We start from the raw sequence: 25,000 nt of genomic DNA, 5'->3' as shown, positions 1-25,000 counted from the left end.
GAAATGAGACAAGGAAGTGGAGAGAGAGAGAGAGAGAGAGAGAGAGAGAGAGAGAGAGAGAGAGAGAGAGAGAGATATGTTGTGGGTGTTGTCTTGTAAACCCAGTGGGCTGATGCTGGGTGTTGGGATTTTGTTGGGTACTGAATTTAGGGGTTGGTATGTCATGGGGGGGTGTGGGGGGTTGTTTGATGTGACCCCCTTCAGGCTGGGCCTGTGCATGGTGTGAGGCAGAGTAGAGCAGAGCGGAACGGAGCGGTGCGGGGCAGCAGGGCTTGATTGAAGTGCTCCGGTGCCCCCATACACATGAATATCATTGGCACAGCTTATCGGCCGCAGCATCGGGCCTCATTATCATAAGCAGGAGAATCACTCAGCCCTGAGATTTGACTGATGGGCCTGACAAGTTCATTTGCATAGGAGGCTTATTACACACCATAGCCATCCTTTCTGCCCTGATCTGTTTAATATTATCAGCTGCATTAATATGCATTATTATTATTACTGTTATTATTACTAGCAGTAATAGCATTAGTAGCAGCAGGAGTAGTGCATTGCACTTGAAATAAAAGAAAAGAAAATCAATTTCTGATCATCAATTATTTTTATATAGTAGAAAATGGTATGCTCTTTGTGTACATTGTGTATTTGACATTTACCCTATTTTGTCAGTTTTTTATGCTTTTATTTATAGGATAAAATCCCATTTAAATAGTGAAAGTCAGTCTCTCTCTCTCCTCTCTCTCTTTCTCTTTCTCTCTCTGGAGACCCAGATGTCTGCAAAAAGATTTCTGTGAGAAATATCAAACTGTGTAGTGTTTGCCTTACAAGAAGCATCTCACCAACACACAGGCACGCGCACACACACACACTCACACACACACACACACACTCACACTGCCATTCTCCCGTCCCTGTTGTATTCTCTAGGGTGAGGTGCGGATCTGCTGGTCACTGTGGTGGAGGTTCTCCAGGGAGGAGGCCTGAGGGCTCTGCCTCAGAGTGGAACAGTGTCCAGGGAGGAGAGGCTCCCAGGGACCGGCCGGCAGATACCGACAGGGAGAGAGGCGGAAGGAAGAAAGAAAAAATAGAGAAAGGGAAAGAATGAAAAAGAAAAAAGAGAGAAGGAAAAAGCAGGGAGGAGAAGGAGAGGGAGGGGAGCAAGATAAACTGAACTGAAAATCTCTAAGAGAGGAAGACTGAGCCTAAAGATCACTGGAGGACCAGAGAGAACGACAGTGCTAGATAGAGATCAAAAGGAAGAGGGTAGGAGGGAGTGTCTGAGTTGGTTAGATCCATCTCCTCCAGCACCTCTGTCTGGGCATCAGACAGTTGCCCGGTCCCTGCCAGTCACTCAGTGGGCTTTAGCGGGTGGGGGCCTGGCCACGCACACACACCCATCCCTTTGGTGCTGTGGGGCTTATCTTCTGCTCCAGCGGCTGGAGGTGACAACATCCAGCATCCAGTATCCAGCTTGAGCCACCCCACTCTCTGCTTCCTCTCACTGGAACCTGCTCCTCCAGGTCATCCATCACCCCGCAACCTCTCAACAACTCCTCAAGATAAATAACCTCACTGGCCCTATTGGGCTGTGTTGTTGTTTGTTTTTAGAGCCGTGTGTGTGTGTGTGTGTGTGTGTGTGTGTGTGAGTGAGTGTGTGTGTGTGTTTCTGTGTTTGTGTGAAATTATCTCTAATAAGTTGGTGTTTTATCCCAATGATGGGGGGATGTTGGTAGTAGTGGTGCTGATGGACAACTGACAAAAAGACAAACTGATGTTAGTAGTCGCCCATAATAGAGAAGTGTGTGTATGTGTTAGGGTGTGGGGCATCTTCCTCCACGTCCACTTTATTTGTATTCTGAATTTAAAGTGTTTTAGCGCCCTGAGCTCTGATCAATGCGTTCCTCCTCTTGCGCGTAAAATTTCAAATCAGGTGCGCCTGAGGTGAGGAGGACTGTTTTTGTAGTGGAGTGCGCGTTAAACCCTCTCTCACTCGTCCCTCTCTTCCGTCTAAACATCCTACTTCACGGATTTTTCTTCTGAAGTTTTCTGATTGTCTGATAGACAGTCTCTCTCTTTTTTGTTCTCTCTCTCTCTCTCTCTCTCTCTCTCTCCCTCGCCCGGGCGGTTATTAGCGTGAGAGCTCATGAAAGGGTCGTGTTTAATCACCGCGACTAAGCACACAGGTTTGATGTGTTGTCTCTATGTTTAATCACCGCGCTAAGCACACAGGTTTGATGTGGACGTGGAGTTAATAAAGCAGTATCTGTGCAGCCTTCATCAGCTTGCCACTTTGTTCTTCTTGTTGAAGTGCCAGCCTAGACCGCCGCTCATATTCTTATTAATATTCTCTCACTTTCTCATGCGTTTTTTAATGGTTCACAGCTATTTTTTGGAGGCAACTCCAGCTTATTATATTGACAGTGTTTGTGTTAAGCTGTCTATGTCTACATTTTTTGAGGCTGCAAACCAATCAGCAGTGGTTCATTTTCATATGAACTGGTCACTGTGCAGTTAGCAAGGTTAGGCTAAAATGAAGACTTTTGCACCTAGGCTGGACAACATACATTTAAAGGTAGCCTATGTCACATTATGTGAGTCTAATTTCCTATTTGAATGTGCTGCAAACAAACGATGTAGTTAATGATGTCGCTTAACATTTCAGCAAAATTATCTCAGGCTGCCCTGTTCCTATCGAGTTTTTGTAGAAGGGAAAAGACGGTTAATGGTTGAATATTTCTAACGCCATGAAAAGGAGAATAGGGGCAAAGCTGAAAGTTTTCGCACCATTTGATGTCTCAAAGCAGTGATGCGGTGATTGATTCATTAAACCAGCACTGTAATGGGAAAGGAAATCATAATTCAAACTTACATTTAAAACACAGAATATAATTGGAATTTTAAACAGAGAAGTTCCTTTGTACAATTATGATTAAAGGGAAATTAATTGTATGAAAATGTCTTCACAGATATAGAAAATTAGATCTCCCAAAGCTCGGACTACATAGGCTAATTTTAAAAATATTGCGTCCGGGATCGATCTTTTTCTTTCCTCCATTTTTTGTTGAGGTCCAAATCTAACTGTGTTAATTTTATCTGAAATTACAGTGAACCATGCGGGCGTGGAAGTCGAAATTAGCCTAAAGATGTTTCATTTACAAAGACAGAAACACTTTGTCAGGGAGCGATTGTTTCCAAGCATTATCTGCGCCTCGTTTTAATTGCTTTGGAAGTGAAATTACAAAATTAGAAAAATTGCCTTTGCCTTTTTCTACAAGTCTCTTTATTCACGGGTATTGTTGTGTGCTTTGTATAGATTATAGGCCTCTTTGTTCTAAGAGTGTAAATATATACGCCTCCAGTCACGGCTTTAGTTCGGAACAATCCCCTTCGTTCATCACAACTTAATGAAAATTAATTTACAAACTGTCGAGAAAGGGATCCCTAATTTCCAACTGTTCTTAATTGCCTTAAGGTTTAAGGTCTATGCCCTGTTGAAACATTGTCTTCATTCAGCAGCTGTCGGTCTTATTTTCTTCATTTTACGTTAAATGTTCTATTTTTTGCCTGGGTCGGTTTGAGTCCGTTGGGAGAAGGGCTCATGTAGGAATGAATTAACATGCAGACGGGCAAATAATGATCCAACTGGGAATAGCTGCCCTGTGTAATAATGCGATCATTTGTCTTAACCATGGGAATACCTTGGTTAATAAATTCACATGAACGCATCAGTCCCTCCCTACACTGAATGTAAGAGCCTATCTAGGCTTGAAAGAGGCTATAATACTAGTTCTACTTTGCAGAGGACATACCCTATAACATGGAAGAGAACAGCGGTAGACCTACAAATCCTTAGATAAAACGGCTAAATAAAAACCATGGTTATCAGCCTTAATAAGTGTTAAATGGGCAGGTTTTATTTTATTGCCTCAGTGTCTCATTCCCTAAACACCGGCTGAGAATCGGGTGTGTCTGCCGATGTCATAGACAATTCTTTATAATTTTCTTTATAATTCAGTATTACCTAGAGCCAATTTGGGATAAACTGAATAATTATTTGGGTCCTAGTTTCAGCACAGCGAAACAAATGATATAAATCCCTATATTGTCAGCAGGGATTATGGAGGCGAGATATTATAGGTGTGAATTAATCAGTGCTTGGCCTCTGATACAATACTTATCCTGTTCATTTAGCTTGTGTCAGGAGGTGCTCCTCAATTAATCCTATGGAAAATACCTAGGCATCAAAGGTTCATCATCAGCATTTTAACTTGGAATCACAGAGGCCTACTGAGTTAGACAGGCACTGACCCATAGGGCTGTATAAATGTCCACCTCTTGGGAGGTGTGCTGTGGCTTAAAAAATGTTTTTTGATTTTTAATGAAGTATAATACATATGTATATATATATATATAGTAAAATGAGACCTGACAATGAGGTGCCTAAATAGATGCAAATTTGATCCCACAGTGATTTTACTATTTCAGTGTCGGATTGCTGTAGGGAAAAAAAGTCATTGGTCACTCTGTCTTGGGTAGCGTCTGTGTCTTTCTATGTGTGTTTGGTTGCTAATGTTCAAAACTCTCTCTCTCTCTCTTCCTCTCTCTCTGTCCTTGATGTAGGTTCCATCGGTGACCTGGACACAGGTGAGGAGAATCCGCCTGACGATGTCAGCCTATCGGGTGAGGAGGGTGGAGCCTCGGACCAGGAGGACTCGGCAGAGCTGGATGGCTGCAGTCCGCCGTCTCTCACCCCACTCTGCAGCGAAGGTGATACTTGCACCACCACCCCCAACAGCTAGGTGGCGCTACCACAAAACGCCTACCCTCCAAAGTGCACACCATCCTGGGGAGGCCTTTTTATGATGATCTTAGAATCCTTGGCTGTCACATCTGAGTGGCCGCACTGGCACTGACTTGGCACAGGTGCCTTAAGGATTTGATGAATGACTTTTGGACCTATCCCAGAGTGTGGGCATGACCTAAGAAGGGCAGGCCCGTCTGTGTGTGTGTGTGTGTGTGTGTGTGTGTGTGTGTGCCTGTGCGTGCGTGTGCCTGTGTGTGTGGGTGGGTGTGTGTGTGGTGATACGTGTTTCATTTCTTTGTAAATATAAGTATATATACTCTTTTGATCCCATGAGAGAAATTTGGTCTTTGCATTTATCCCAATTCGTGAATTAGTGAAACACACACAGCACACAGTGTACACACAGTGAGGTGAAGCACACACTAATCCCGGCGCAGTGAGCTGCCTGCATCAACTGCGGCGCTCGGAGAGCAGTGAGGGGTTAGGTGCCTTGCTCAAGGGCCCTTCAGCCGTGCCTAAACTGGTCGGGGTTCAAACCGGCAACCCTCCGGTTTCAGGTCCGAAATGCTAACCAGTAGGCCACGGCTGCCCCCCTTTGTTCAGCCTCAGTGAAATTATTGATATTTGGCAGTTTGCATGCCAGACAGTAATGTGATAATGTTGCTGCAATGGACAATATTCACCAATCCAAGAAATGCAAATGTGGTTTGGCAAGGCAAAAACGTTGTAGAGCATCAGTCATTTTTCAGCCGTACATGCTACTGGCAGAACGGCTTAACAGAGACAACAGAGACAACCATCTGAATGTTGACACAACTTCTTTCACTATCAAGGGGGGACCTGCCCAGAAATGGGGGTTTAGATACACTTTCACATGGCCTATGATCCTAGATACAATCTGATGAGTGCAGAAATTTGAATGTGTTTTTAGTCGAATGCAAAGAGAAAAATGAGAAGCAGACTGTTAAAAACTAAACTGACGTTTGGAAAGGTAATATGAGGCACGAAAAGGGGTGAAACACAGGTAGGTTAGATATACTGCCAAGAGAAAGATGATGCCCAAATATGTGCAATTAATAGAATGACACATTGGCAATATGCTTCAGGGCATACAGGTGAATGACCTTGTTTATAAGCATGACCCAACAAGCAGGAGAGAACTTAAGCATGAGAGACAACAGAGAGAAAAAAAGTTTATCCTAAAGAGAGAGGTAGGTGGAGAGGAGAGGGAATTTACTTAGTGCCACCTGAAGTTATTGCATGGCTGTATTTCTTTTGCAAATGTCTTGTTTGTTGTAAAAATTGGAGCGCTACTTCATCTGTGCTATGATTGCATTTAGGTGTTTCTGCTGCATTTAAATATGACCAAAATAGCTAGATAGATGAATATCAGAGGTCACATATACAATATTTGGGTGTATATGGAATAATGACCCAAGACATGTGTGTGTGAGGAAGGAAGAGAGAGGAAGGGACTTTTAGGGAATGTTTTGGTGTCTTTTATAAAATAGTACTTGAGGGTACTAATGAGGGTACTAATAAATTAAGATGGTACTAAGAAACAGAAGCTTTGGGTCACTCAAATGCTACCATTCACTATACTTCATACTGTAGCTCCATTTCTGTATTGAATCCTGCAGTGGACTGGGGTTAGTCTTTTTTGCCGTTAGTAATTTAAAATTCCTGTTTTTCTTTTTAATCTGGAAAATTCCTGCTCTTGTGAAATTTAAGGCCAGACTGATAAGCGTCTGTCCGTTGGCTTTGCTTGATAAACGCATGGAAATTCTGTCAGGTGCTAATCGGGAGTAGATTAGAGATTATCCCTGTGTGTGTGTGTGTGTGTGTGTGTGTGCGTGTGTGTCTGTGTGTGTGTGTGAGAGAGTATGAGAGGTTGAACGAGTGAGAAGGAGAAACTCAATGCTCAGTGTGGGTGGAAACAGTGGTGATTCATATTTCACATGATTTGTATGGTAGGAGCAGGATTCACTCAGTTTCTTATTTCTTTTTTAGAGTGCTTGGCCAAACAAAATAACTAACATCAAAGATGAAAAAGGCACAGATGTGTTTTGGCTTAGTGACTTCCTCTGTGCAAGTGAATGAACGTTACAACCTTACCTATAAATATTTCATATGTCATTAATGTCTGTGTTCAGAACTCCCAACATCTGCGGCTACATCAACGGTCACATGTGTGTGCAGGCCTGTGCAGGTTTTGGATCTTTTATTTCACTTTCTTATAAATTAGAGAGAGAGAGAGAGAGAGAGAGAGAGAGAGAGAGAGATGTAATTTAATATGTTTATTGGAAAAGTTACAACCCATCATTAAATAAAGAAAAACATATGGATAGCAATAGACACAAAAACAAGTATCCCATGAAATACACAAGATATTGTGTTCTGAGTTCTTGAAATAAAGAAAGACACCCATCTCTCACAATGCTTTGTCAATACAAGAGAAAAAGCAAAACGAAATATCTGAATGTAACATTATATGTAACATGATCAACAATTTAACAACACTGTAATTATTATCATCTTAAATCATTGGTTTTCTCAGTTGACTCCCTTTTTCTAAGTTTGTAAGGTCCTTCCTTCATCAAAAATTAGCATCACTGACAAACTTTTGTCTGTCAGTGACTTCATTTTTCACATGCAGCCGTTTTGACCTTTCAGTGTCTTGAAGAAACTTGCTCAGGTTTGCTTTCGTTCTATCGATTCCACCCACTCAACACCTCATTTCCATCTCCGACACCACTTCCTCGTCCACCTCTCTCAACAGTAGTTGGCCAAGCCATTTCAACAGCACGCAGCTACTGAGTGGTGGCTCCATCTTAGAAGTCACGGTTTTACCTGCAGCCGGTCCAGCCTAAGCAACTGCACCCAGGGCCTGCTCTTCAGCAGGTAGGGGCAGGAAGACAGCATGGCCACAGGGGACCAGCTACAGGGGACCAGCTACAGGGGAGTCAACCCAGGTGTAGGGAAGCCAGTGGAGAACTGGCTGAAGGGGGGGACGTTTAGGAGAATTGATCGAATGGGGTGGGGGTCTTTTGTGACAGGCCTGTCCATCTTTTTTGCTCTGTGCCTTTATTGCTGAATCTCTCAATTTCCATGCAAGCTGTATTGGATAAATGAAAAAACAAATAATTGCACTATTCATAGGAGATGCGGACAATGTTTCCATGCTCAACAACTTCTCCAACTGCTACACTGGGTTCTTCTACACAAACTCTGGACTCCACTTCAAAATTGGGGTGCCAGGTTAGCTTTTTATTGTTCCCAGATGTACATATTAGCCAAATACAAAACAGACAGAACAGACAAAAATGCAAACATAGATGATTTGGAACTCCGGCCCTGCACTTTGCATGAGAGAGAGCGAGAGAGAGTCAGTGAGAGGGAGAAAGAAGAAAGACAGATAGAGAGAGAGAAAAAGGAGAAAAGAGAGAGAGACCGAGAGAGTCGGAGAGAGAAAAAGGGACACGTCACCATGTTGTTTGTCTCTCTCTCTTTGGGTTCCTCCGTTGCCTGGCACGGCCATTATCAGTCTTCTGTAAATCAAGTGTGTTTGACAAACCTGCTCTTTCAACCTGCGATCAATACCAGGTCTTTATCAGGCCAGCACTGGCTAATAAAGGCAAGGTCCCTTATCCGCCATCTGGGAGAGAAAGACACAAGTGATAACCACCTGATAACAGAGAGAGAGAGAGAGAGATGGAGAGAGAGAGAGAGAGAGAGAGAGAGAGAGAGAGAGAGAGAGAGGCAGAAAAAGAGAGAAAGACACCAAATACACACACACCCTTTGTTTTTTCATTTTGACATGGACCCTTCAGATGAGCTCGTCCCCCTGGTTCCGTGTCGGTCAGGTTGGATGCTGGGATTTGGGCCGTGCCGTCATCACTTCCTGTGTGTCGATGTGCCGACGCGGGCCGTGCGATGTGGACCGCAGCTGAAGTCCTTCTCCACATCAGCGGAACGCTGATAAAGAACAGCACACAGAACATTTAATCATATGAGGGGGCAGGGGGGATGTGTGTGTGTGTGTGTGTGTAGTGGAGGGAGGGCTTTGTCCGTGTGATTCCCTTCAGTCGAGGTCTCAGTGGTCATTATGACCGCAGATGAACAAAAACAAATCTGAAATCTCACATGGCTCTCCCCTGGATGACCAGCTGGCCAAAATCTCTCTCTCTCTCTCTCTTTCTCTCTCTCTCTCTCTCTCCTTCTCTTTTTGTCTCTCACTCCACAGGGAGAGGGTAATATAGCAGAAGAAGAGGGGAAAGGAGATGTTGAGGGGAGGAGAGAAGAGAATCGTTGGGCAGTTGGGTTTAGAAAAAGAGGAAAAGGAAACCAGTTTGAAGGGGAAAGCGATGTTTGAGAGGGAAGGCTGCTCAGTGCTGGGAGTTCAGGTGGTTGGGTGACTTTGCCCTGCAGCTGTGACTGGGGAAGTTGGGCTTATCAGATGGAGAGAGGCTTTTTTTGAGCTGTGTGTGTGTGTGGGTCTAGACTTACAACAGGATATGTGTCTGTGTATTTGTTTGTATGTTAGTTAGCGTGGGCGTGTGTGTGGGTGGGTGTATGCGTGTGTGTGTGTGTGTGTGTGTGTGTGTGTGTGTGTGTGTGTTAGGACCGGGTGCAGGTGGAGGGATGGTGGCAGAAAAGCCTCTGTCGACTCCTCCTGATGCCTCCCTGTCTCTGCGCCGATGATATGGCAGATAATATTGATAATATTAAATGCAATAACTGTGGCTGCAGCTCCAGTCCCAAACTCTGAGCGCTGCGGGATAAAATCAATGTGCCATTCAATGTGATTTATAGCTGAAAATAATGGCACTGTTTAGACTGGGAGGGAGGTGAGCCCTGAGTTTGTGTGTGTGTGTGTGTGTGTGTGTGTGTGTGTGTGTGTGTGTGTGTGTGTGTGTGTCTGTCTGTGTCTGTGTGTTTAGCTGGGTTGGGGCAGGGTTGGGTTATGGTGGGACAGGCTGTGTTGTGTGTAAAAATGTGTCTGGGGTATAAGGTTGGAGTGTGTGTGTTTGATAGGAATTGAGATATTAGAAAGTTGGATATAACGTCTGACTGCATGTGTATGGTATGAGAGAGCTGGACAATAATGTCTTATGGATGGTGTGTGTATGTAAAATGTGCGGCTGCTGTGTGTGTGTGTGTGTGTGTGTGTGTGTGTGTAAAAAGCATGAGGGAGTGGAGTGATTTATTTGCTGATGTTGATCTAATCTCCAACTGTTACATTAATAACGGCAAACTGGGCCCCGGTATGTCACGTGGGTGGACATTTATGGCTGGTATCGATCGAGAGCTATCGCTGTTTATCAGAGCGGGAATGCAAGGGTAAACATGCCTTTTGTGCACATAGATGAGCTGTTATCGGGGGGTGGGCTGGGGGGACGCTTGGTGCTCAGGTGCAGGGGGCCCGGGGGGTGAGACCTACAACAGACCTCTCCACCTTGGAGCCCAACACACACACACACACACACACACACACACAGACACAGTGAGAGAGAGACGCAATATCAGCCCTCTCTGGCTAGGCACACACAGCAAGTCATTATTAGCTTCAGAGAGAGGAGAGATAGAGACCTGCAATCATTGCTGTCATCTCCTTTGATCATGGATGTGTGTGTGTGTGTGTGTGTGTGTGTGTGTGTGTGTGTGTGTGTGTGTGTGTTTGACTAATCACCATCATCAATGACGGATATATTGATGCTGCTGATTAGAGAGGATAGGCATGTCCTGGTCTTTGATGAGTGGAAGATTTTGCCCTCATGAAGGAGAGGTACACACACACACACACACACACACACACCCTTTTGAGAAAAAAAATCACTCTTGCTCCTCTTATTCCTTTTTTGTCCTCCTGGTCTCACTTGGCAAATCAAAAGTGTGTGTGTGTGTGTCTGTGTGTGTGTCTGTGTGTGTGTGTGTTTTGTAAGGTGTCATGTTTCAGACATAGAGGGGAGTTCCCTCTCTGGAGGCTTTGATCAACAGACAGAAACCAGCAAATACAACAATGTCTGAACTCTCTCTCACACACACACACACACACACACACACACACACACACACACACACACACACACACACACACACACACACACACACACACACACACACACACACACACACACACACACACACACACACACATGTACAATTCTGGCCAAAAACATCTGGTGTCATCTGTACAACAGACTAAATCCTCAGCAACACCTTTTAACAATGATCTTTTTGATGGCACATTTGCTTCCAAATAACAGCACAGAACCAAAAAGAGTTTAAAATTACACTCCAACCCAAAAATCAGACAGGCCTTTTCCAAATAAAGTCTGTAACCAAATGCTGTATTAATGAGCAATTAATAATTGTATTGATTTATTGTTTCATTAGGGGGATACTGATAACTAAATAAATAATGCATTTCTTTCTTTTTCAGTCTTCACACATATGTAACACACACACACACAGAGACACACACACACACACACAGATCCTACTCAGAAATCCACCCACCCTTTACAGTATAGCTCTAACCTGTAACCAGTCCCGCATGCCTCAGTGCTCTATGCTCATTTCCTCACACAGAGCCCAAGACGCACGACTCTCTCCTGGGTCCTGACGAAGAGGAGGAGGAAGATGAGGAGAGAGGCCCTACGCAGAGCGCTGAGGAGGAGGAGGAGATGGAGACAGAAGGAGATGGAGAGATACACTGGATAGGTCCAGGTCAGTCTGGCCTTTAGTGTTTATGTACACTACAATGTCCAATCTGTCTGTCTGTCTGTCTGTCTGTCACAGTTTTTCCCACCACTGTTTTGTAGGATCTTACTGCTTGTCAATGGCATTGAACCTGTACACTACACCAAAGACTCAACACTAGTAACAGATATGTTGCTACTATGGTTAGTAATATGATAGAATGACTTAGAATAGTCATAGTGATTATTTAATATTAATGTGTAATAGCCTTATGCTGTCCTGGTTTATATTGTAGTGTTGAAAAATACAAGAAAGAATGAAAAAAAGAAAGAAAAAATAAGAGAAACCTTTTTCTCAGTATTGGAATGTCTTTTGTTTTTATTTTGTGTTTCACACAAGTACACAGATCTTATTTGGTTGTATTTGGTTGTAGAGTATTCATACTCCTTAATTCTATCCATGCGTGCCAGCATCAGACTGTCCCTTAGAATTTAGTGGTCTCTGTCCACACTGAATCTGTTAAATATGCCGTTCTGTTGTGTCATGTTTCTCATTCAGTATAACAGAATAACGCGAGTGACATGAAGAAAAGACAAACAGGGCGTTTGTCAGGTTTTCCTCAAAATGGCGTTTGTCAGGTTTTCCTCAAAATGGTGTTTGTCAGGTTCTCCTCAAAATGTTGTGCTGCATCGCTCTGCACCGCACATTGTCACTTCGCCTCCTGTTAGGACATTCGGATTAAAGACACAAACTCAAAAGTAGTGAAACTGATTTTGTGGCTGACGTTTGCTCGACACCTTGTAACATGAAGGCAGCTCAGCCAATGGGCTTAGGCTCTGTTGATTGCGTGTGTCCAACCATAGCGCCATGGTAATGGGGTCAGAGGTTGGCCAGTTCATCCTCTCTACTCTGGGCTCATTAGCGATCATCACAGCCCAGTTTATGATTTTATTAGCGCCACATGCTCTATTTATGGTGTCATTATGTGAACGAGCGTTTCTCACTTGATTCTTATATTCATGTGTTTTCATTTAGCTAAATTCCCGAAGCGACTTATAGGGACTAACATCTAACATACACGCTGCAGTGCAAAATAAGATCTTAAAGTCAGTTAACACTCGGTCTGAGAGACTAACAAAAATTACTTGATTAATAATGATTCTTAAATAATTATTGTCAGTGCAAACTGATTTTTTTTTGTATTGTTTTCGTTTCGGTTGTGCTTTGGATAGTAATGTTATATACTCTTACTTGTGCTTGCTGTGATTCTACAACCAAAAGCTACAATAGGTGAAAAAGGACAATTTGAAGTGAAATAACTGGAGTGTGTCACAATATGCCATTTGTACTTTCAAAGCACACCCACACAGTAGGGTTAATGTGTCTAATAGAGTTTGGGTATCGAAGTGTATTATCGAAGTATACCATGATTGACATAAAGCGATTGATTATTTTTCCAGTACTTTGACGTTCCAGGTGGCAGCAGTACTTGTCTTCGAGTTTTGGAATTTAAATTGAACAAACAAACAAATAAACAACAACAACAAAAAACAAGCAACAGTCAAAAATGTGTTAAGATGACAGTCCTGCATGCTCTATCAAAGCATGTATGTGAGATTTTATTTCACTGCTCAGTCTTGATTTAGATTAGCAGGTAAAGGAAAGAGAATGCCACTCACCACCTTTGTACACCTTTACTGAGACTGGGCGCACAAATGAAATTAAAATGCCCGTCTTGTGATAACATAACTTGAAGCCACAGATGTAGCCGTCATGAGGCACACAATGGGAGCGGTTAGTGCGACTTGATGTGATTAATACTGCTACTTCCTACATTTGTTCCACTTGAAGATCGTAGACTGATCGCTTTCATGCCATTGTGACTTAGTACCCGTTCTTCCCAATCATTTTTATTTAAAGTTTTGTTTAAAATGTACTAATTTTTATCTTACATGTTTTTATCTATTTTCCAAGATGGTTATTAATAATGGCTTTGTAACTTAAATAAATTAGTCTCACATTCACTTATCAAGTGTGACATATAATATGACATTAACTAATAATGGTGGTCACTTAACATAAAAAAATATATAAGTTCGCAAGGTAGGCTATGGTGGACATAGTATGTATATTGGAGTTTTTAGTGGTAGCAAAAAGTAATAAAATATTTTGCCCCTTGAATATCTTTTATCTTTTGTCTTTATCATCAGGTTTCAGTGGCCCTTGCTGTCAGCTTCACCAGCCAATCATATCTCGAGCAATAAATATTTAAAACCTGATAAGAACTAATTTATCATGACATGTCAGTCTTAGAGACCTCCTCAACATCTATCTTACTATCTTACTCCCAGCTGACATGGGTATGACACCACTGATGGGAAGGTGTGTGTGTGTGTGTGTGTGTTATGTGGACTTACGTGGTTTGTGTTAAACAGTCTGTGTTCAATACACAGCCTCATGGGCATTTGCAGTCAGTATTTGTTTTGTGTTTGTGGCACCTAACACACAGAGATGAATATTCTTGGAAAAGACATCTATCACCATAGCAGTGTATTGTGAAGTTGGTCAATTTTAAGAAGACCAACAGACTCTCTCTCTCTCTCTCTCTCTCTCTCTCTCTCTTCTCTTTTTTTTCTTTTTTTCTTTCTCTCTCTCTCTATCTCTCTTTCTCTCTCTCTCCCCTCCAAGTGTGTGTGTGTGTGTGTGTGTTAGGTGTATCTGGGTGTTTTGTCTGCCAGTGATAAAAAGCCTGGGGAATGGAAAGGAACAGAATACTGCAAATAAAAATGAAATGTGTTATTTTTTCCCCCAAGTTCTGCATTTTAAAGACGTTTTAAAAACATTATCTGCCATAAGAGTAGGTTAGGCAATGCAGATTACCATGTTTTGATCTCTTCGTATTTCCTGATATTGCGGAGAGCTGTGTGTGTGTGTGTGTGTGTGTGTGTGTGTGTGTGTGTGTGTGTGTGTGTGTGTGTGTGTGTGTGTGTGTGTGTGTGTGTGCGTGTGCGTGTGCGTGTGCGTGTGCGTGTGCGTGTGTGTCTGTTTTTTTGTGTGTGTTTGTCAGTAAGTAGTCTGTATGTGTGTGTTTCTGTCTGTCTTTCTGTCTGTCTGTGTGTGCAAATGTGTGTTTTGTTGTATTTGTTGGTGAGCTATGTGTGTGTGTGTGTGTTTTAATTCCTCTTGTGAGGATGTTTTCATTATCGTGCTGTCCCAGCCTGTCCGTTTTAACAGTAATTGGAGCGATATTAATTGCCGTGTGGTTTCTGGTTGATGGCAGTGGTGTGATGCTAGTTTGATAGGCCCCCTCACAAACTAACTGCCGGGAGAGGGAGGAGGGATGGGGGAAGAGAAAGAGAGAGCAAGGGAGGGAAAAGGAGAGAGAGAAAGAGAGAGAGCAAAGGGAGGGAAAAGGAGAGAGCGAGAGAGAGATAGTGCGTCTATCAGTGCTGGAGCAGCCGCTGTCTTTATCAGAGGCACGATTGGCAAAAGGGAAACTTTGACCGGTCTGAATTTTTCTCTTATCGTCAAGACCCCCCCTCCTCTCATCTCCTCCTGCTCTCTCTCTCTCCCTCTCTCTCTCTCTCCACTCTCCCTCCATCCATCCACCCCCTCCACAAGTCTCTCCATCACTGCTAACACCACACCACCTCTTCTCCCCACTCCCTACCATCCCACTCCCTACCATCCCAAACACCCATGCAGACGTGCGCTCTCCCTCCTACGTGCACCCAATCCCCCCCATCCCCCAACCCTCAGTGTATCAGGAGTGGAGTCGTGGTGGACGTGGGCTTGTTCATACTCTCGTTTACCCTCTATCAGCGATTTCCCACAAGCCTTTGGGAGAGGAACAGTTTTGCCTGGGCGGAAAAAAGGGCCTTTTTTATCAGCAGACATGAGCGTTCCTTTCGCCCTACTCAACGCTAGTCAAAGAAGCGGGCTCTCATTTGCTGTTTTTTTTTCTCTTAGTTTTTAATCAGAGATCTGCCCAGTGCTTGCCCATGACATCACTTCCTGTTTGAGACATGTCCAGTGTCCGGTCACAGCCTAGGGGTGAAAGCTTAGCAGAGACACAGAGTCTGTCGTAGAGGACAATTGCCCTTGGTATCGTCTTTCTAATTAGATTTGTCTTTTAACATTTAATATCCAGTATTTTACAGCAGTGATAACTAAACTCCTACTTGTGTTTTATTTTTCCAGACTGCAGAATTATTTATTATTACATCTAATAAACAACTCTGCACTGTCCATGCTCTTGTCTAAAAGCCCAGTCCTGAAATGTCACTATCAAATGGAGACCCAGTTAAAAAACGAAATGAGAAGTGATACAAGGAAAAGGCAAACACGTACATTCATTTTAGCGATATATGTACCTATATAGGTAATAGTGGCATGTGTCCTGGCCATTTTAATTGAGGTTGATCTTTATAGAGTGTTTTATAAGGGTAGGGTTGGTATTGTGTGTGTGTGTGTGCGTGAAAAGGGGGTTGTGGGTGGCGTCAGCAAGGCTGAAGTGACAGGGATGGTTTGATATGGAGGAGCGGCTGTATAATCTACTCCGCGTCCCTCTGCATGATATGCAAAATAAATTATTAAGGGGGGGTTGGGGGTGGAGAGAATTATCTTTAGAATGACCTTGCTGGCTGGAGGGTTTGATATTTTCCTCACTGCTTAAAATTCTTGATATGCAAATGACCGTCACAGTAATCCCCTCACCGGGCTGCTCACAACCAGACGCTCCTGCCTTCTGCTCCAGAGTCTGTCTTGCTCTCTCTTTCTCTCTCTCTCACAACCACACACACACACACACACACACACACACACACACACACACACACACACACACACACACACACACACACACCCCGTGCCCCCCGCTCCCTTGCCACTCTCGCCCGCCCGCCTGTCCGCCGCCGGAATTTTCACTCCCCCGAAACGGAGCGCAGCTAGCCGAGCGAGCGACATTCCCATCAAACGAGCAGCCTCTCCCTCTCTCTCTTGCCACACTTCCTTATCCAGCACCATTATTCAAATGAGCCCAATAAAACACCATAACAGCACGGGCGGCAATAATTATTATTATTTACCCTGCGCTGTGCCGTTTTTTATCATATTTAATTATAGAGGAATGGAGAGGAGGAAAGCGGTAAATGCATATTATCAGTGGCATTTAAATGATGATAATTTATTTTTTTGGGAGGTGGGGGGCGTTGGGGATGGAGGGTAGACGGTGGTACTGATGTGATTGAGCTGGGCAGAAGGCTGAAGCATCTGACGTTTCATTCCTTTTTTCTAGTCCCCCCCTCCCTTTTTTAACATCGTCAGCAGAGTCCTGAGCAAATCTGCCTGTACCTGCCGTAGAGAGGCCTGCATGGTGGCAAATTAAAAACCTATCAGCAGCAGCCAGAGGTCTGGGCTGAGCAGGGCTTACTTTAAGAGACTCGACAACGAGGCGTGTGTGTGTGTGTGTGTGTGTGTGTGTGTGTGTGTGTGTGTGTGTGTGTGTGTGTGTATGTGTGGTGTGTGGAGGTGGGGGGTCAGAGTGTGAGGAATGAAGATGATGAGGAAGTGGGTAGTATTCACAAATATGTGTGTGTGTGTGTGTGTGTAGGTTAGGTATAATGCAGTTCTGTGTGTGTGTTCTCTAATCGCCTGGGCAGAGGCACTAACCATTAATATATTTTTACTCTGAAAAATGCTAAACAATTTAACAGTGACTTTCCAAGCAGCTCATCGGTGACAGATTCACTGTTAGTTTATTTAGGTATTCCACATTTCATCAGAAGTGCTTTTCGTGAAATGAGTTTAAAAGTGTGCTGTTGATGTGTTTTAGCATTAAACGATTATTTGGGCTGTTTGGGGGGGCATGTAATGGCTTCTGACAGAGCCCGTGGTTTCTATTCAGAAAGACACAAAGGGCAGCGGCAGAGCCTGAAGCTTTTATCTGCCTCCGACTAAAACACACACACACACACACACACACACACACACACACACACACACACACACACACACACACGCACACACACGAGTGGTGCGAACTCAAGTGTCACTCAGTCTAATTTTACTACCCTTTGTTTCCTGTGCAATGAAATAGCTTCAGATCACTTTACGGGGTGGATAATGCGTATAATTACATGTCAATACATTTCCACATCGCTAAAAGTCAGACCTTTAACGTTGGGGCGACAAGAGCAGCATGTAGATTTGCTTTCAAATATTATGATATTGCATTTTTGTGTCAGGCAGGATTTTTTTTTAAAATTTGACTCTACTAATATGCCCCTGAAAATCCATGTGTGCGCATGTTAGTGTGTGTATACGTCCCATTTCCAAGCCAATACAGCACAACTCCCTTATTCTGACCATATTTTTGGTGCTGAAACAGATTCGCTATTTTTCACCTTTAAATACCCTTATTGACGCAGCATAGACTGGATTTGGACTTGATTGTTTTCTAGTGCGTCACAAAGGGTGCTGCAGGGCTATTGGTTTGTCTTGCCAGTTTGAAGGTCAGTTTAACACTTTGTGCATACTGATCATTGCAAAGTATTTAGAAGAAATCATGGTGGTATATATTATATAGTAGATGCACACTGCTTTCTCTTAAAACTGTTTCAGCAGGCAACTGTCATTAGAACACCCAGCACTCACTTTAACCCCCTTCAAATTATGTGAGTCATCTTAAAATTGTCACCAAACAGTCATGCAAATGGTCTTGACAACTTATTTGACAATCTGAGTCAGTTTGAGATGTTTGAGATTTCGCGATCAGAGAATCTGTTTAGGGCATTGGGGCATTTTTAAAAATAATAATCTTTCTGAAAAATGTTATATGTTAAAATACTTCTCCTAGGGCACTTTCAGAAGAACAAACAACTGAGCATTCTACAAATATACATAAAAATACAGGAAAAACATGCTGAACTTGTACATTTACTATAAAACAAAACAGCATAAACATGTACAGTAACTGTAATATTGATCAATCACATTTTTAACCTAAGCAAATAATTATCTGAATGGATTTTTAAATTTGGACGTGCGTGCGTGTGTCCGTCCGTGCGTGCGTGAGTGCATCTGTGTGTGCGTGCGTGTGTGTGTGCGTGCGTGCGTGCATGCATAAGTGTGTGTGTGCTGACAGGGCATATCCTCTGCAGAAATGTGAAAGAGTAAAACACATAACATATCTTTTCAGTTTCAGCTACATTTATCTTCCACAGTTTTCCCTTTTAGTTTTCCTCTGTCCTTAATCTCTTCAAGATTTCCTTCTGCCCGCTCCTTGGCAGTACACATGACAATGTGTGTGTGTGTGTGTGTGTGTGTGTGTGTGTGTGTGTGTGTGTGTGTGAGGGAGAGAGACGGAGAGTGTTTATCAGGGGGGAGGCAGAGAGCTTTGTCACATGACAGTTGTTCTTTACCTCAAACAGACATCTCTAGAGGTCACGGGGTTACAGGGGGGGCACCTACACCCCCACACAGGTCAAACAGGGAATTCTTCTTCTTCTTCTTCATCTTCATCTTCATCTTCATCTTCTTCTTCATCTTCATCTTCTTCTTCTTCTTCTTCTTCTTCTTCGCTTATTGTCTCCTAAAAAGTCTGTAAATGTGCTGATTGTTGTCAGTTACGGCTGTTATGTAGTCTGTAGATGTTTTTTATCCTCTCATTCTCTCCACCTCTTTATAAGTGTGTGTGTGTGTGTGTATGTGTGTGTGCATGCACAGAGTCATAGACGGAGCTGAAGTCTGAGGTCACACACCTGTTACCTCTGAGCTTATGCAACATGCTTTGCAGTGGTGTGTGTGTGTGTGTGTGTGTTTGCGGTGAGGAGCAAACTGAAATGATTCTACTAGAGAGTTGCAGTAGAAAACCACTGTAATTTGTCATTTTAATTTTCTCAGATATTCAATACTGTACACTTGTGTTGTGTGTGCACTAGACTGCTGTTCTTTTAGTGTCCTACTCTCCAAAGTGAAGTTGTTCGTTCCCCTACACCCCCCCATCCCACCCCCCCCCCTCGTTTTCCGTCCTCTTCCTCTCTCTCTGTCACCCCTCTTCCTGCACCGATGATTGATAGGCACTGTGTGCGTGTGTGTGTGTGTGTGTGTGTGTGTGTGTGTGTGTGTGTGTGTGTGTGTGTGTGTGTGTGTGTGTGTGTGTTGTATGTAATCTAAAGGAACATTTCTCACCGCCATCCCCCCTGCTATCGTCCTGACTTCTCCCCATCTCCGATGTGTGAGTGGCTGCTGCCGCAGCGCTGGTGCCGATTACCGCCCTATCAGATGCCTGCGTTCCTCTGCAGCTCTGGAGCCGCTTCCTGTGCCCTCCCCACATACACCCCCTCAACCCCCTGCTCGCTCACTGACTGCCCATGTGTCAACTCTCTCTCTTTCTCTTTGTGTCTCTCCATCCATCTCTCCGTCTCTCTGTCCCCCTGTCCCCCTGTCCTCTATCTCCCTCTGGCCAGCCTGTAGTCAGCTTCCCCCCCGTCCTAAACCACACACTACTGAGAGACTCTCTCGCTCTCTTGACATGCAGGAGAGTAGTGGAGCAGGAGGAGCAATGGACAGCATGGGACCTGGCAGCTCCAAAGGCCCAGTCACACTGCTAACAGTAACCAGAACGATACTAAACTGTACAAACTACTATTTTAAATATCGCTCTAGCTAAAGAATGACAACATCCACATCCATATTGCACACTAACATGACAATGATATGAAGAATGATAATGGGATCACTTCCAGAGCGATTTTGTGAATGACATAAATACTTATAGCCAACCAGAATCCAGTTGTTTTCAGGCATCATATAAATGATGAACATTAACATATAAATGAACATGGAGAATCTTCTTGAGAGTCTGTGTGTGGATGCTCTGTACAGTTGTCTTTATAGTTAGCGTTAGCCATGTGGATAGGCCCAGTTATAGTTAGCGTTAGCCATGTGGATAGGTAGGCCTCGTAATTTGGGGGGTGCTGGAGCAGCTGTACCGTCACCATCTGAGAAACAGTTGCCCGTGCTTGAATCTGAACCCCATTGTGAGTCCTTGTCACTTTGGATAAAAGTGTCTTTTTTTCCCCACGTGCTAAAAGTGATGGTGGAGCCTCTTCAAGGACCGATCATGATTGCATAAAGCACATAGAGTAAATGGTATTTCACAACATTAAATTATATATTTTTAATGACAAGGGTGTTAGATTCCCCTTACAAAATTGTGAAATATATATATGTTGGTTCCACTCTTTTTTTTTTTTTTTTTTTTTCTTTTTCATTTTCTTTTCCTTTTCTCTTTCTCTTTTTGTTTCTCCATATCCATCGCTCTCCCCCCTTCCATGGCATAGATGCACAGCAGGCAGCCTTCACATGCAAATGGAGCCCATCACATTTTTATCACGTTTGCTCATTTCTGTATTTCTTAAACTTTTAAATCTACATTCACCAAAGCCATTATTCAAATGCCCTTTACAAAAGCCAGAAGGAGTTGCTAAAGTAGACATGAAATAATTATTGAATTAATTATCGAAGTCACATACCGTACAATTAATTTTGTGGCTTTGCCCGAGTCTTTTTTGCTGGCTCCGTCTTCCCCTCCACCCCCTCCCCATCCCCCTACTTCCACCCGCCATCTATGCAGGGAGAATGTCAAGAAACATTTTCTAATTAATTTATGTGTGATTATCTGGGAGACTTTCTGGAAGGTCCCCACTTTCAATTTATGAAAGGCTAGCAGTGAAGCTAGGGGAGACCAGGAGAGATGGCTGTGGTGGTACTGAAAACACAGACACACACACATACACGCAACTACACACGCACACACACATGTACAGACACACACAAACATGTTCTCTATAACACAGGCACTTTTTCACACTGACAGAGAGTGACTAACACACATAGTCTGAGTAATATTTCTCTCTTGCACTAATGTCTCTTAGATCACTAATATATTTTAGTGAAAACATATTGTCCAGTCCCACTCTGCTTACTCTCTGTGAGGCCAGCCTTCTCTCTCTCAGCTCACCATGTTCATCAGGAGATGGCTATTCAGATACTGGCAAGGGATCAGGCACACAACTTCAATGAAGCTTAGTCTGCAGTGTGTTAAAAACATATTTCTGTAATGTAGGAGAAGAAAAAATAGCAGAAATAACCACTACAATCATCAATCAGTGAACCAGGGGTCTTATTTAAATAGAACTAGAACTACTATCTAGCTGGTTATTTGATTGAGGATTTATTAAAAAAAAAGAAGAAAAGCTCTAAAGAAAGCTCTTTATTCACAAACTGACCACAGAACAGGTCTTATATAGGTCATGCCTGTACTTTGCCACCTACCCACTGACCCCTGGCTCCCCCTGTTGGTGTGGAAGGGAGGACATGGAACAGGAGTGGAGTGGCCAAGCAAGGACCCCACATCCCCCGAGGAGAGGTCATTGCAAGAAGTGGCTGAGTGTGCGTCCGAGTGAGGTGTGTTGCTGTTGCCTGAGTATTCCTCTCGGCCCTCGCTTTCTGCTCCTGGTGTTTGTGTTCTTGCACAAAACCGTTTGTCTGGCAGGCTGGCGAAAAACAAATGATTATACCTCATCAAATGTCACACTTGAGTCTGTTTCTCACCGCTGGATGTTTTTTTTTCTGTGTTTTGTTACCACGTTTCCTTGTCATTTCTGGAGCTTCTGTAAAAACAGCATTTTATCATCGCCTCCTCCTCCTCAGGCTCTTTTATTTACTGTTTATTTGCTTATTTGTTTATTTGCGGTTTTACATATATCTATTTTTTTATCTCCGACGGCTGTGTTTGGTGCTGACGCTCGTTGCTCTGCCGCTGTCCCAACTGCTCTTGTCCATCAGTCCAGCCGGCGCAGCACCACGGCCAGATAAAAGGTGTTCAGGTGTTCAGTTAAGAGAAAGCCCGAGTGGCGCAAACGGCATTAAATGTCAGCGCTGAAGTTCTGTCGAAGCTCATCAAGATGAAGCCGTCCTGGCAGCCGAACTGGCTTATCTCCACACCGCAACAGAGGTGTAAAAGGGGAAAAAAATGGAAATGACTGGTGGCAACGAGCTGTCGGGCATTCCAGAGAAATGTCTGTATCTTAACCGTGGTGAGGCTTTGACCTCTGGAATATGCATGGCCAGTGGGCATATTAAAAATGCATTTTGGCTGCTTTTGCTTTTCATGGAAGACCATGGTGTAGCTGTTCAACTGTTGTAATTCAGTGGTTAACGCTAGTGTGTGTGTGTGTGTGTGTGTGGGTGGGTAGTTGTGTTTGCATGTCCATATCTGTGGGTGTGTGTTGTTTGTGTTAATGTGTTGGAATGCAGAATATCGTTCCCTGTGTCAAAACGGCACACCTGTGCCAGTTTTTTTCTGTTTTTCTTGGCAAGCTGAGGACTAGCTATTTATCACTAATTGACACAGCTGATTGTTGGCATCCGTGACTTGCAGTTGCAACATTTGCATCTTAACTGCAATTTGTTTAACTACTGAAAAACTAAACCACAGAAATATTGCGTGTGCATCTATTCGAATCTTCAAACTCACGCACATCCATTTAGTTACAATCAGAACAGCTCCAGAATCGGAGAAATATTCCAAATAATCAAAAGCAATTGAAGTGAATTTGCCATTATTAATTTCACATTCCATTTAGAGCCCTGTGTCACAGTCTGGTGTATATAGAAACATCTGCCTGTGCATGTTGAAGTGTACACAAGTCTTCATAAGTTTACCTCACCCATGAAGTCTCACACACACACAAACACACTCCCCACACACCTTGCCTCTTTTACTGCTCTCTACCTGCGGTAACTGCGGAAACAGGAGCGGGCGCCCAGGATTTGTCATTCAGCAGAGGTTAAACCCCTCCCATTAGTGGGGGTCGGGGTGCTGGGCCTGATAAAGACTTCCTGTTGTACCGTGTCAAAAAATCAATGGCTCTGCCGTGATCGGCTCATTTGATATCAACAATAGTCTTTTGAAAGATCAATTAGCTCCGATAGAGAGTGCGGCACACAGAGGAAGGAGGAAGAGGGAAGATGGGGGATACTTGTACTTGGGCGACTTTCTTGCCCCCCCCCCCCTTTTTCCTATCTCTCATGCGATTTGGTGAAGCGGGATCATGAAATCACATCCACTAGAGACCTGAAGGGGATGGCCTGGGGTGACAATGTGCTAAAATGCTTGAAGCATTTTTTTGGCCTGCAGTGGAGACTGGCCTCACATTATGTGAGCAGTATTGTACTGTATATTGCTCTGTACTGATTTATGTTGCTGAAATTGTCTGTACTGTACATGTGCATATTTTGTGCGTGTGTGTGCGCGTGTGTGTGAGAGAGAGCGAGAGAGAGAGGGGGTGGGTGCATGCTTGCTCGTGTGTGAGGTGTGTGAGAGAAAGAGAGTGAGAGAGAGAGAGCGTCTGTGTCTGTGTTTTTTGGGCAGGTGTCCGCCTTGTTAGTGTATCAGGTAGGTATTTTTGTGCTGTGCGGTTGTGGTTACACAACATAGTATTCCTTTTTCATCCTTTTTCTCAGCAATTTGTATGTGTGTGTGTGTGTTTGTGTCTTTGTGTATGTGTGTGTCCCCCTATATGTATGTGTGTGTGTGTAAGTAATTGTGCAATTGTGTGTGCATGTGTGTGCGTGCACTCAACCACTTTGGCATGTTCCCAAACGCTTTAGAAGCCACAAACATTGGATAATTAATAGCTTTCATTCTCCAGCACACATGTCTGCTCTGCACCGCTGCCGATAGCAGCTCCTAACGGCACCACCAGAAAGAGCTGTCACACAATCTCAGCGAGCATGTGAAATGAAACACTGTTTGTGTGTGTATGTGCGTGTGCATGCGTGTGCGCGTGCGTGTGCGCGTGCGCGTGCGCGTGCGTGTGCGCGTGTATGTGAGTGCCTGTACATTGACATTATGTCAGCCGGCCAACCTGAGGATAAAGTTTGTTTGTCTCCTTAATATTCTGATGCCATATGAACTGAAAGATTGCCTGTGTAGAAAGTCCACATGAGATTGCTTTAAATAATGTAGCATTGCTACACTCACTGCAAGCAAACACACACACACACACACACACACACACACACCTTCATGCGGTTTATGCCCATGGTGCGGCACTGTGCTGCTGCTCTGGAAGCTAAGTAGGAAAATCCAAATTTGAAATGAGAGCGGGGTAAAGGGCAGGGAGTGCGGGTGGTTTTCAGAGCATGGCTGAAATATTTGTGTGTGTGTGTGTGTGTGTGTATTTGTATGTGTTGGGGGGGGGGTCTGTATGCGATGCAAGCGTGAGTGTGATATGTTTATCAGTTCTCCCGCAGCTCCATGGTGATTAGGAGTAGACGAGGTGAGCATAGTTGTGTTTCTCACGTCTTCTCTCTCTCTATCTATCTCACTCTCTCTCTCTCTCTACCCTCTCTCTCTCTCTCTCTCTCTCTCTCTCCTCACTCCAATCCACCAACGCACACACACTACATTAGTGACAGATAGGT

General features: G+C 43.7%; 1 protein-coding gene and 1 long non-coding RNA gene across 2 annotated transcripts in view; one reads left to right on the top strand and one right to left on the bottom strand.

The window, feature by feature from the left end:
• Positions 1-25,000, top strand: part of zfpm1 (zinc finger protein, FOG family member 1) — a 92,282-nt gene that overhangs the window by 39,895 nt on the left and 27,387 nt on the right. The window contains exons 2-3 of the mRNA XM_048256531.1: positions 4,621-4,767; positions 11,396-11,533. Coding sequence (XP_048112488.1) covers positions 4,621-4,767; positions 11,396-11,533 — 285 coding nt within the window. The remainder of the gene's footprint in view (positions 1-4,620; positions 4,768-11,395; positions 11,534-25,000) is intronic.
• On the bottom strand, positions 21,768-22,539 carry LOC125303048. Its single transcript, XR_007195007.1, has 2 exons — positions 22,156-22,539; positions 21,768-22,065 (listed from the first exon to the last, which is right to left on the bottom strand). It is a non-coding gene; the product is annotated as an uncharacterized LOC125303048 (long non-coding RNA).

The sequence above is a fragment of the Alosa alosa genome, chromosome 11 (genome assembly GCF_017589495.1).
Source record: "Alosa alosa isolate M-15738 ecotype Scorff River chromosome 11, AALO_Geno_1.1, whole genome shotgun sequence".
Lineage (NCBI taxonomy): Eukaryota > Metazoa > Chordata > Actinopteri > Clupeiformes > Clupeidae > Alosa > Alosa alosa.
This window is presented reverse-complemented; position numbering and strand designations above follow the sequence as displayed.